Source organism: Dama dama, chromosome 23 (assembly GCF_033118175.1).
Source record: "Dama dama isolate Ldn47 chromosome 23, ASM3311817v1, whole genome shotgun sequence".
NCBI lineage: Eukaryota > Metazoa > Chordata > Mammalia > Artiodactyla > Cervidae > Dama > Dama dama.
The window spans coordinates 60,126,000-60,139,190 of NC_083703.1; the positions used below are offsets into that span (position 1 = coordinate 60,126,000).

The window sequence follows — 13,191 nt, forward strand, 5'->3', positions numbered from 1 at the left end:
GATAAAGTCAAATTGTTTCCCAAAGTATGGATTTACACTCTCATGAGCAATGTATCAAAGTTCTTGTTTCAAGTGGTCAGCAACATCGCTGCTGTCCAACTTAAAATATTTTTGCAAACCAAATGGATGTAAAAATGCATCACTGGGAGTTGTGATGCCCTCCTTTCTTAAAAGAAAAACAAACAAACCCGAGGACTTTCCTTTTACACACTAATGTTTGTGACATAGTTCTCAAACTATTTCTACAGAAAAACCCCAAACCTGATTTCCATGTGGGAAAAGATTTCTTAAACAAGGTTCACAAAAGAAAAAAATGCTATCATTGACACTGCTTATGATTTAAAGCTTCTGATCAACAACCGCTACTACTAACAAAGTGAACAGGCAGCCACAGGCTAGGATGAGCTATGTGCCATGGCTGCAAATGAGAAAGAATTAATAACTAGTACAAAAAGGGAAAGCCTGAAAAATGAACAATAAAAACTGGTAATCCACTTGAAAGACTGGCAGAAGATAAGAGCAGCTAACTCTGCATAAAGGGTTGTTCAACTTTACTAGCATTCAGAGATACGAGCATCCACCCATCCGACTGCTATTATCCGTTTCTCTATTTTTTGCCAGGTGTTTGTGTGGGTGTAAGGAGAATGGCAACCTCTAAGTACTGCTGGAGGCTGTTCACACGCATACAACCCCCTTTGGAGAGCAATTTGGTAATATTTAGTGCCATCAGATAAGCCAATACCCCATGACCCCAAACCTCCACTCCTAAAAGAAATTCTGTACACAGAGGCACAGGGATTATGACAAGGGCGTGTTGGGGGCACCAAAGGGGGGGCAAATTGCACAATATGCCTACAGTACAGCAGTGAGAAGAAACAACTAGATCTAATTGCAGTATTACAGGTAAAAATAAACAACATGACAAAGAAACTTTTTTTAAAAATGAGATTTACAGCTGGGTACCATTTATGTAAAAAGAATAATTAAAACACATAAAAAAAACTTCTATATTATTTTCATGGATGCACATGTCTGTAGCTAAACACAGAGCAAGTGGACTGGGAAGATCTGTATTCATGAAACTATAGTGGGAAGGAGTGGGACCAAAGACGAAAAACAACAAAAGGTCTAGGAACACAAACCTCACAGATACCCAGGACAACGGGAAGCCAAGAACAGAGGCTGTGGGCCTCTCCTCTTTGGTCACCTCTGGGCCTCAGGAATCAAATGAGGAAAGTGGTGCCAAATAAAATTCAAGATGTTGCAACTGGCCTGGTTTCAAACCTGGCTGAATGACAAGGAAACTCACAGGCCTGAAGCAGGGAAATGAAAGTGATAGAAAACAAAAGTGAAACTTATCAGCCAACTCTGCTTAAGAAAGACAAACTATCCCCTCATCCCTAGCTAGGCAAATTTCCTGTAACATGTACAGTGTCCTGGATTTATGGTTTACTTTGGAAGCCAAGAGTTTGATAATATGACTTGTCTTTGTTGTATCAACGGCCTCTGAATTTATATTCTCCATGCATAGCATTCAACCCACCAGAATTTCTTCTTGGAATATAAGTAACTGGGCCTGCTCACTTGTCCCGTAACATCTGGCTTTGAGCAAGAGACACTACTGGGGTCTGGCGGGGCTGATACCTCTCACTGCAGCAGAACCAGTGTTCCCCAGCTCAATGCCTGCCCTGATACGTGAAAACAGGTGGGACTGAGAGACTGGCCTTGGTGATAACAAGCCAAACATGGCATTCAACTGCCTTCTAGACCAGGACATCAATATCAGACCTCCCAAAGAGCTACAACTGGAAAGCAGCCAAAGTACATGGTTGTGTAGTTTAACTTGCTTGGATGAAAAAAATCTAAGAGCTAAGAGGGGGCTGTGGCAACCCACTCCAGTATTCTTGCCTGGGGTATCCCGTGGACAGAGGGGCCCAGCAGGCTACAGTCCATGGGGTAGCAGAGTCGGACATGACTTAACAACTAAAGAACAAGAGGGAGCTGAGAATTGCCCAAGGTCATGGTAAGTCAGGTGCAGAACTGGGTTTGGCATTCAGAGCTCCTGGTTGCCCATGTTATGGCTAAAGACCCCCACCCCACGAAGTAAAGATAGCTGTCCCCTTAGGCAAAATCCTGGGGTTAGAAGTATTTTTTAATGGCCGTGAGTGCATCCCAGTATCCCTGGGCTAAAATGTGTCCCCAAAAGATCATTTCAGGCATTTTTCTCTTTTGTCATAATCCTTAGATTCCTACAACAGAAAACAAAATCCTCGAATTCAAGCCTATGGCCATCTCTATTCCCTTGCCACCTAAACCACCTGACATAGCTGTCAAGTTCTTACGAGGTGTGGTGCTGGCTTCAGGAGAGAAATCCAAATTCAATACTGAATTTTTGATTGAAAATGCATTGCTCTTCTAACCAAGTTTTATGTACACAATTTTCCTGAACCAGAGGATACAGAACCAAAGAGAAAAGGAGACAATTTAGCTTTCTATTTAACTGTCAACATATTAAATGATCAAGTACACAATTTCAGGACCTTCCTCTCTCTCTTATCAACCCTAGAAGGGTGGGAAGCAGGAGGAGGCTGCTTCAGACAAACATTCTCTGAACTTTGCAAACACTGCTGGTCTCAGCTGAGTCTGCTGGCCCCATGCTGGAAAACTAAAACCTCTCTTGAATAAACTAATAGGAAAGATACTCCTCCCAAAAGGCTTCTACTCTGAAAGAAAGTAAACGCAGAAAGTGAGAGGAGGACAAGCACAACCTGAGCCCTAAAAGCATTTAAGGGCAGAGAGAAGCAAAAATACACCACCCTCTAGTGCGCAACACAAACACCCATCCCCCAGGGGCACATGCTTGACCTAGCACTGGGGTGGACAGTGCTTTCCAAACCCCCATCTGCACTCTCCTGGGGTCTCCCCCAAGAGGTCTGGAGCCAGCAGCTTTTTCTGTTTTGTATGAACTCAACATGTGGCACAGTAAACAGAGTGTACCTCTGAGATTCAGTCAGCGATCTTTTTTTAGACCAAATCGTGTTCTTTCTTAAAACTTGGAAGCCTGGAGTACATGACACGGGAATGGTGGCAGTTAGGAGGAGGCAATGATCTACGCGAACTGATGTCTCTAGGCTGTCAAAGTGTCTCCGACAGAGTTGCTGACAGGATTTGTGCAGGAAGGGGTCCAGGTCAGTGCTCACAGGAAGCTGATGTGTACAATGACCCTGCGGGGGAGAGTCACAGGGAAGGGGCTGGGAAGGTGGGAGAATGCTATAGCAAAGAATCAAGTGAGGCAGGCTGGGCCCGGCAGTCCTGGGGCTCTGTGGGGACTGGCAACAAGGCCCCCGGCTCTAAGAGGCAGTCTGAGGATGGGAGAGCAGGAGGGGCTGCTACCGTAGGGACAGCTTTGGTGAAGGAAGGTTTACCTGGCCTTCACACCCAGGATGCATGTGTGTACATGTTGGGGAGGCGGTTGTTGGCCCAAAGCCTGAGTTCAAGATGACAACGGTGAGTGGGCAGCACGGGGCCCTGCAGTAGAGTGAAGTGTCGAGCCCTCTCGGCTCTTGACTGGAGCTGAGTCCAAGCACTCCCCTATGCTGGTGTCCCTCTATACCGGTGCTTGGATGGATCCAGGTGAACGCTCCGGTACGCTAGGAGGGCGGTACTGAATACAGCCCTCACCCTACCCAGCGGCTTGTGAAGGAGTTCGGTGGAGTTCGGGTAGGTGAGGAGTGCTCAAGGGAGCTTATTACCCCCGTCTCAGTGCCAGAGGGCACAATGCCTGCCTGGGAGAACGCCAGCCGGTGCTGGAGAGAGTTTCTGACCCTGGGTTTTCAAATCATGTTGTGCCAGCTAGAATGGAACAGTAGAGAACCTCCCTGAGCCGCAGACTACAGGTGCCAAAGGTGTCATAAACCTCAGGGCCCGTATCTGGGAAAGGGGAAGGTCGGGCAGTCTGGACCAGGCCCCTGGTCTCTGGATTCGGGCAGAAGACGCCTCCCGCCTCCACCCTGGTCCCACGCCACCCTGGCTCCGTGGCGTACCTGGTCGCCGGCACCCAAGCCGTAGTAGCCGTGCGTGACCACCTCCCAGTGCAGAAAGCAGACGAGCGCGTCCTGCGCGCAGGTGATGGCCGGCGCCGCCGACGCGAACAGTACCTCCAAGCCAGCCATGGGCGACCCTGGCTTCTGCGGGCGGAGGAAAGGAGGGAGAAAGTACGGTGAGCCGACTGGGCCCTCACAATACTGCTGACTCCCCTCCGCTACTCCGCAGGTTGTGGTCCAGTGTCAACCTGCGCGACCAAAATGGAGACGCCCAGGGGTGGAGGGGGTGGGGGGTGTGGCCACCGGAAGTAACTTCTAACTCGCGCGCTGCCGCGCGAGAGCTCCCGCTGGAAACAGAAGGAAGACTCTTAAAGGTTCCGCCAGGCATAACAGGAACCCTGCTCTAGGGTGGGCAGGGCAGGACCCCTGGGAGCGAGGTCCTTCAAATCTGGAATCTCCATCTTCTCTGTAGGTGGTAGGTGTGCTACACCTAGGTTGTGGCATCGTTGAAGAGAGGCTACCTTTGTTTTGAGTCACAGATTTCTGCAAAATAGGGTGGGCGTATGCTGGTAGGAGGAGATTACGAAATAAGGTTAAAACATATTCGTAGTAATAGTTGGCACTTAAGGCAGTGCTTGCTCCATGGAACGTTGTTGTAAATGTTTTACTTGTATTAATTTATTTAATCCTCAAGACTCGACCCTACAAAGTTGGTATTTGATAGCTCCATTTTGCAGATGGGAAAACAGACACACGGGGCTTCCCAGGTGGCTCAGTGATAAAGAATCTGCCTACCAAGCAGGAGAGGCGGGTTCTATCCCTGGGTCCGGAATATTCCCTGGAGAAGGAAATGGTAACCCACTCCAGGATTCTTGCCTGGGAAATCCCATGGGCACAGGTGTCTGATGGGCTACAGTCCATGGGTTCGCAAAAGAGTAGGACATGATTTAGTGACTACACAACAGCAACAAACACACACAGGGGGTGTATTTGACCAAGTTGAGTGAACAGTAGAAATGGTACTGCAATCCAGCAGTCTGGCTTGTTGGATAACATTTATTAAATGTTTATTATGTGCTGGATCCTGGGTGAAAAACTTCATATCACTTTATCGAATGTTTTATGAAATATGTTCCATTGTCATTCCCATTTTGCAGATTTAGCTCAGATGGAAAAGAAGCTGCCTGCAAAGTGGGAGGCCTGGGTTCCATCCCTGGGTCGGGAAGTTCGCCTGGAGAAGGGAATGGCTACCCACTCCAGTGTTCCTGCCTGAAAAATCCCATGGACAGAGGAGCCTGGCAAGATACAGTCCATGGGGGTCTCAAAGAGTTGGAAACAACTGAGAGACTAACACTTTGATTTTTCACTTGGAGAATGGAAGCTGCTTCCCCCAAGAAGACACATCTACTGACTGCATAGCTGATCTACTTCCAAATGTCAGTCATTTATTTGACTGTCTTCGTCCTGATTTTTACCACTTACTGTTTTTACTCAAATAAATTTAGTTTTCTGATCCCAGTTTAGTTTCTGATCCTCCTGCAAGCCACCATCATCTCCCACTTGAATGTCTGCACCAACCACTAAATTGCCTTACTCCATCTGTGACTCCTGAAAGTCTGTTCTACACTCTGCAACTACAGATCCTGTTAGAACACACACCAGATCACATCTCTTCTCTGCTTGAAACCTCCCAGGATTCCCATCACACTCAAAAGAAAAATAAGCCCTTCCCCTTGGTCTGCAGGAACCATCATCTGATCTGTGTTCCCCACCCTCACCTCTCTCTCAGACATTAACTCCTTCAACTCCCCTCTCATCCTCTGCACTCATGACTGTAGTAACCTTGACTTCCCTCGCCTTTCACACCCACATCTGATCCAACTTTACCCTCAGAATGTATTCTGAATCTAATCACTTCCTCCCACCTCCACTGCCTCCCTCTGGACTGCTCTTTCCCCAAAGAGCTGCATGGTTTACTCCTTCATTTTAGGTGACTCCTTCCCTCACCTCCTCTCAGCCTCAGCAGAGGGCTTCCCTGACATCCCAGCTAAATAACATCCTATCTTAACCCCTTTATTGTTCAGTCACCAAGGCATGTCTGACTCTTTGCGACCCCATGGACTGCAGAAAGACAGGCTTCCCTGTCCATCACCATCTCTTGGACTTGCTGAAACTCTTGTCCATTGAGTTGGTAATGCCATCCAACCATCTCATCCTCTGTTGTCCTCTTCTCCTCCTGCCTTCTGTCTTTTCCAGCATCAAGGTCTTTTCCAATGAGTCAGTTCTTCACATCAGGTGACCAAAATATTGGAGCTTCAGTTTCAGCATCAGTTCTTCCAATGAATATTCAGGGTTGATTTCCTTTAGAATTGACTGGTTTGATCTCCTTGCTGTCCAAGGGACACTTTAGTCTTCTTCAATACCACAGTTGGAAAGCATTGATTGTTCGGCACTCAGCCATCTTTATGGTCTGACTCTCACATCCGTTCATGACTACTGGATGAACCATAGCTTTGACTATACAGACCTTTGTCAGCAAAGTAATGTCTCTGCTTTTTAATAGGCTGTCTAGCTTTGTCATAGCTTTGTCTTAACCCCTCACCTTGCTTTCTTTCCTGCAAAGCATTAATCATAACCTGACACTATGCTAAATATTTATTTGCTTAATAATTTGATGACTGGCTTACCACTAAATTGTGACAAGGAAGAAGGGACCATGTCTGTCTAGTGCATAGGTGTACTTTAATGCTTCACTGGTTCAATATATACTTACTTACTTACTGAATGAATGAATGACTGGTGAATGAATGAAATATTGGCCTAGGCTCAGCCCAGTGGGGCCAATTTCACCCTTTTGAAATCCACTACTCACTTTGTAAGCTGGCCCAGTACTTCTCCAGATTTTGTGTTCTTGGGGTTCCCCTGCGATGCCCAGGTTCTTGAATCCCATTTGCGGAGATTCTGGTTGAGCATATCTGAGGCAGAGTGCGGGTAGGTCAACCACACGTTGGGTGGTGCTAAAGCTGGTGACCACGGAACTCCTGACGTGTATTGGTGGTGCTGCCAGTGACATAAAGCTCCTTGCCCTTTGCACTGAGAAATTTTGCACTTGCAAGCTTCCTACTTTTGCCTATTGTGTCGCTTCTGCAGTGTCCTTCCCCATTATTGAAAATTCTCACCTATTCATTCATTCACTAATTCACGAAAACTCAATAAGCTGGATAGCCATGAATAGTGATGCAAGCTGTGCACTGCACAAAAGTAGCAGCCCCATTCGTTAAGTGTCTGCTGTGAGTCAGGCCCAGATGACCAAGCCATAGTTCCTTCCTTTATGGAGCTCACTGTCTAGTGGTTAAAAAAATGACAGAGCTAACCCAGTGTGAAAACTGCCATGGCAGAGGGGCACTTGGAGGACTGTACCAGGCAGCTGGTTCTGTGTGATTGGCGGGTCACTGTTGCATGAATAAGACCTTCCCCCATCTCCTCTGCTCACAGTCAATTACGCTCTGTTAGTGCAGGTAGCCTCAGTGGGGTGCCAAAGGGTGGGCATGGATAGTGAGATCTATCATGTTCAGTGGGGAGGAGAATTTTATCACTGAAGTTGGTTAGAATGACTGGTTCATGGTGATAAGAAAAGTAGACTGGTTGTTGGTCCATTATATTACTGCTTTTAAGTGTTTTAAGGCAAAGTCCCCACCACCTCCACCATTGCCTGAACCTGGGCAGATGCCTCGCCTTGGTTTGGCCATTGCTTTGCATACAATTGGTTACAGCTCACAGAACTTTGCTTCCTTGTGATACATCATCCCTGTTAGCTTGGATTCCCACAGAAGTCAGCTTGAGATGAGGATTTGAGTGGTTTATTGGGGAGCTGATTCCAGGAAGTAGCAGTAAGGGAGTAGAGAAGTGAGACAGGGAATGGGAGGGAGCCAATGTATGTTATGTGCTCATGCCAGGATGCTACCTGTGGGCACCCGAAGCTCAGTCCTGCCAGGCAACTCTGGGAAGCAGTGTGGGACATGTCTCAGAGTTGTTTCAGTCGAAGGCGAGGCACCCAGGGTATTTTGTTCACTCACTCCGGTCTGCCACAGTTCAAGGTCTGTGGCCCAGCAGCCGGCATGGAGTAGGCATTAGCATCTGAGTGTTGAAAGAATGAAGTCAGCTCTGTCTCTTGCACTGGGCTGGGAATCCCTTGAGACCAGGACTGTCTTCCATTCACACTGGATCCTGGCATCCTCCAGGGTCCTCCATGAATGGGAGCAAATGGGGGAATCCTCTGGGGCTGAAGGATGTCTGTGCCCTGCCCCCAGTCCATCTAGCATTCTGTGGACTTACCGCCATCAGGAAGAGTCTCAGTTGTCTCTCTGAGGTTTGTGAGTGGCTGAGAAGGAAGGCTGGTAGAAGGTGCCTCCCTGGCTGGGCCCCCGCTGCCTGGGCTGTTCAGAGTCCATGCCAGAGATCAGGGCCCAGGATGATGGAAGTACATGGCAAGTTGTTGCACTCACTAGTTCTTGGTTGCCAAGTGACAGCAATATGTGTATTCCAAGTTCCTTGGAAACTATCTCCCTGGAAACTGAAAAAGTGAGCTGAGAAGCAGGATCCAGATGAACAGTGAGGTGGAATCATTCACCACTGGAATCCTGCCCCTTTGGCCTAACATCAGTCTAACCACTACACCTCCTCCAGGAAGCCCTCCATGATTGATACTATTCAGTAGTATCTGAACTTCCCATTTGCCTTGTCAGTGGGGTGCCCAGCATATTTGACACCCAGAGGGGATAATTTTTAAAGAATATATATACTATATAATTTTAATATAACTCTGTTAGTTTTTGAAAGTTTTTTATTGTGGTAAAATATATATAACAAAATTTAGTTATCTTAATGATTTAGAAGTATATGGTTCAGTGGTATTAAATACTTACCTACGGTTGTGCAGTCACCAACATTCATCTTCAGAACTCATTTCATTTTGCAAAACTAAAACTTTGTACCCACCAAACATTAACTCCCCATCTTCCCCTCTTCCCAGTCCTTGGCAATCACCATTCTACTTTCTATCTCTAAGAATTTGACTACTCTAGATACCTCATTTAAGTGGAATCATATAGTATTGTCTTTTTGTAACTGGCTTATTTCACAGCTAAATGTCTTCAAGATTGATCCATATTGTAGAATGTATCAGAATTTCCTTCCTTTTAAAGTTTGAATAAAATTCCATATATATGTATTTATATAATATATAAAATATTATATATTATATAATAAATAATATACAATAATGTAGTAATATATAATATATTATATATTAATATATTTATATATAATATGTTTATATATAATATATAAATATATATGTATTATGTATTTATATATAATTATATATTATACATATAATACATATATTATATATTCATATATAATGAATTATATATGAATTATATAATGAATTATTATATTCATTCATAATTCATAGTGAATTCATAATTCATTATTATAATGATATAATTATTATATATATATTATATATCATATATATAATATACATATATATACTGATATAATTATAATTACAGAATGAATTATTATATTAATTCATAATTCATAATGAATTCATAATTCATTCAAATATTATATTCATTCATAATATATAAATATTATATAATGAATTATATAATATATTCATATATAATATATTATATAATACACTATATTATATATTATATATATATTTACATATATACTATTATATATTAATATAATATTTATATATTAATATATAATGATATTTATATATAACATATGTATAATATATTATTATATTATATAATATTTGTATATTAATATATAATTATTGGATAATATATAATTATTGTAAAATATATATAATTATATTATATGTAATATATCACATAATGGGCTTCCCAGGTGACTTAGTGGTAAAGAATCTGCCTGCCAAGTAGGAGATGCGAATTCAATCCCTGGGTTGGGAAAATCCCCTGGAGAAATAAATGGCAACCTGCTCTAATATTCTTGCCTGGAAAATCCCATGGACAGAGGAGCCTGGTGGCCTACAGTCTGTGGGGTTGCAAAGAGTCGGACACAACTTAGCAACTAAACAACAACAAATGACAGATATATATCTATATATATGTTCACATATCTATCTATACAATGGAATGTCTATATCTATTACATTTTGCTTATCCACTCCTCTGTTGGTGGACACTTGGGTTGCGTCCACCTTTTGGCTATTATGAACCATGCTTCTATGAACATGTGTGTACAAATATTTCTTCAAGACCTTGATTTCAGTTGTTTTGAATATATACCCAGAAGTAGAATTCTTGAACCAACAGTAGTTTTATTTCTAATTTTATGAGGAATCATCATACTGTTTTCCACTGGGGCTGAAACATTTTACATTCCCCAATGTAACATTACACAAGGGTTCACATTTCTCCACATTTTTGCCAACATTTGTTATTTTCTGTTTTGTTTTTGATAGTGGCCATGCTAATGGGTATGAACTGATATCTCTTTATGGTTTTAATTTGCATTTCCCTAATGATGAGTGATGTTGAGCATCAATTCATCTGCTTATAGGCCATTTGTATATTTTCTTTGAAGAACTGTCTGTGCAAGTCCTTTGCCCACTTTTGAATTAGGTTGTTTTGGGATAGACTTTATTGTTTAGAGCAGTTTCAGATTCACATCAGAAATTGAAAGGAAGTTATAGAAACTTCCTATATACTCTCTCCCTCAACACATGCACAGCCCCTCCCTTTATCAGTATCCCCCAAAGAATGGTACATTTTTTACAGTTGGTGAACTTTCATTGACACATCATTATCACCACAGTTCTTAGTTGACATCAGGGTTCATTCTTGGTGTTGTACATTCTGTACGTTTGAAGAAACATAAAATGACATGTTTCTGCCGTCATGGGTTTGTACAGAGTAATTTCACTGCCTTAAAAATCCTTTTCCCTCCACCTATTTATCCCTTCCTCCCTCTTAATCCTTGGTAACCACCATTCTTTTTACTTCTTCATAGTTTGCCTTTTCCAAAATGTTATACACACAATATGTAGTCTTTTCAGGCTGGCTTCTTTCACTTAGTAATACACATTTACAATTCTTCCATGTATTTTCATGGCTTGATAGCTTGTGTTTTTTTGGGGGGGGTTGTTTTTTTGTTTGTCTGCTTTTGTTCTTAGCATTGCATTACATCCCACTCCTAGATAAATGGCAACCCACTCCAGTATTCTTGCTGGGAAAATCTTATGGACAGAGGAGCCTGATGGGCAAAGTCTGTAGGGTTGCAAAGAGTCAGACGTGACTGAACAACTGAGCACACACATATAACATTCCACTATCTGGATGCGCCTGTTTACCCATTTACTTATTGAAGGACATCTTGGTTGTTTCCGAGTTTAAGCAAATGTAAGTAAAGCTTCTATAAACATACATGTGCAGGCATTTGTGTGATTGTAAGTTTTCAGCTTCTTTGGGTAAATACCATGGACCATAATTCCTGGATTGCATGATAAGAGTATGTTCAGTTTTGTAAGAAGCTGCCAAACTGTCTTCCAAAATAGCTGTACCATTTTGCATCCCCACCAGCAATGAGTTCGTGTTGCTTCATATTCTCACCAGCATTTACGTTGTCAGTGTTTGGAATTTTGGCCATTCTAATTGGTGTGCAGTGATATCTCATTGTTTTCATTTGCATTTCCCTGATCACGTATGATGCGTAGTATCTTTCCATATGCTTATTTGCCATTTGTGTATCTTCTATGATGAGGTGTCTGTTCAGGTCTTTGGCCCAATTTTTAATTACGTTGGTTGTTTTCTTATTGTTGAACAACTCATTGTTGTTAAGAATTCTGTTTATTTTGGATTAAAGTCCTTTGTCAGATATGACTTTTGCAAATTTTTTCCCAGTTTATGGCTTGTCATTTTATTCTCTTGACTGTGTGTTTAGCAGAGCAGACTTCTAAAATTTTAATGAAGTTCAGCTTATTGGTTCTTTCTTTCATGAATTGTGCCTTTGGTGTTGTATCTAAAAAGTCATCACCAGACCCTAGGTTATCTACATAACATCTCCTACATTGTCTTCTAGAAGTTTTATAGTTTTGCATTTTATGTTTAGGTCTGTGATTCCTTTTGAGTTAATTTTTGTGAAGGATGTAAGGCCTGTGTCCAGATTCTTTTGTTTGTTTGCATGTATGTATCTAGCTGTTCCAGCACTGTTTGTTAAAAAGACTATCATTCTTCCATTATATCACCTTTACTCCTTTGTGAAAGATCAGCTGACTATATCTATTTGGGTTCATTTCTAGGCTCTCTGCTATGTTCCACTGATCTCTTTGTCAGTTCTTTCACCAGTACCACATTGTCCTGATTACCGTAGCTTTATAGTAAGTCTTAAAGTCAGGTAATTGATCTCCTTCAATATAGTGTTCACTACTCTGGGTTTTTTGCCTTTCTACGTAAACTTTGGAATAAGTTGATATCCACAAAATAACTTGTTGTGGTTTTGATTGGGACTGCATTGAATCCATAGATCAAGTTTGAAAGACCTGGCATCTTAACACTATTGAGTCTTCCTAATCTGTGAATATGGAATATCTCGCTATTTAGTTCTTTGATTTCTTTCATCAGAGTTGTTTGTAGTTTCCCTCACATAGATCTTGAATTGAGACTTTGTGTGTGTGGTGTGTGTTTGTTGTGTGTATGTCTGGTAGAGTTTGAAAAGTTCTTTATGTATTCTGGGTATTAATCCCTTATCAGATATATAATTTGCAAATATTTTTCTCTCATTCTGTGGGTTGCTTTTTACTCTGTTGATTGAGTTTTAAGATGTACCAAAGTTTTAATTTTCATGAAGCCCAATTTGTTTATTTATTTTTTGTCATTGCCTGTGCTTTTGGTATCAGATCCAGGAAATCACTGCCAAATTTAATATCATGTAGCTTTTACCCTGTTTTATTCTAAGAGTTTTACAGTTTTAGATCTCACATTTAGGGCTTTGGTCCATTTTGAGTTAAGTTTGGTGTTTGGTGTGAGATAGGGATTCATCTTCATTCTTCTGCATATGGATATCCAATTTTCCTAGCATCATCATTTGTTGTAACGAGTGTCCT

The 13,191-nt window shown here is 42.2% G+C and overlaps 1 protein-coding gene across 1 annotated transcript in view; it reads right to left on the bottom strand.

Moving 5' to 3' along the window:
- The window catches only part of PSMF1 (proteasome inhibitor subunit 1), a 41,212-nt gene extending 36,877 nt beyond the window's left edge, over positions 1-4,335 (bottom strand). The window contains exon 1 of the mRNA XM_061126972.1: positions 4,044-4,335. Coding sequence (XP_060982955.1) covers positions 4,044-4,172 — 129 coding nt within the window. The 5' untranslated portion in view covers positions 4,173-4,335. The remainder of the gene's footprint in view (positions 1-4,043) is intronic.
- Between the last annotated feature and the right edge of the window lie 8,856 nt (positions 4,336-13,191).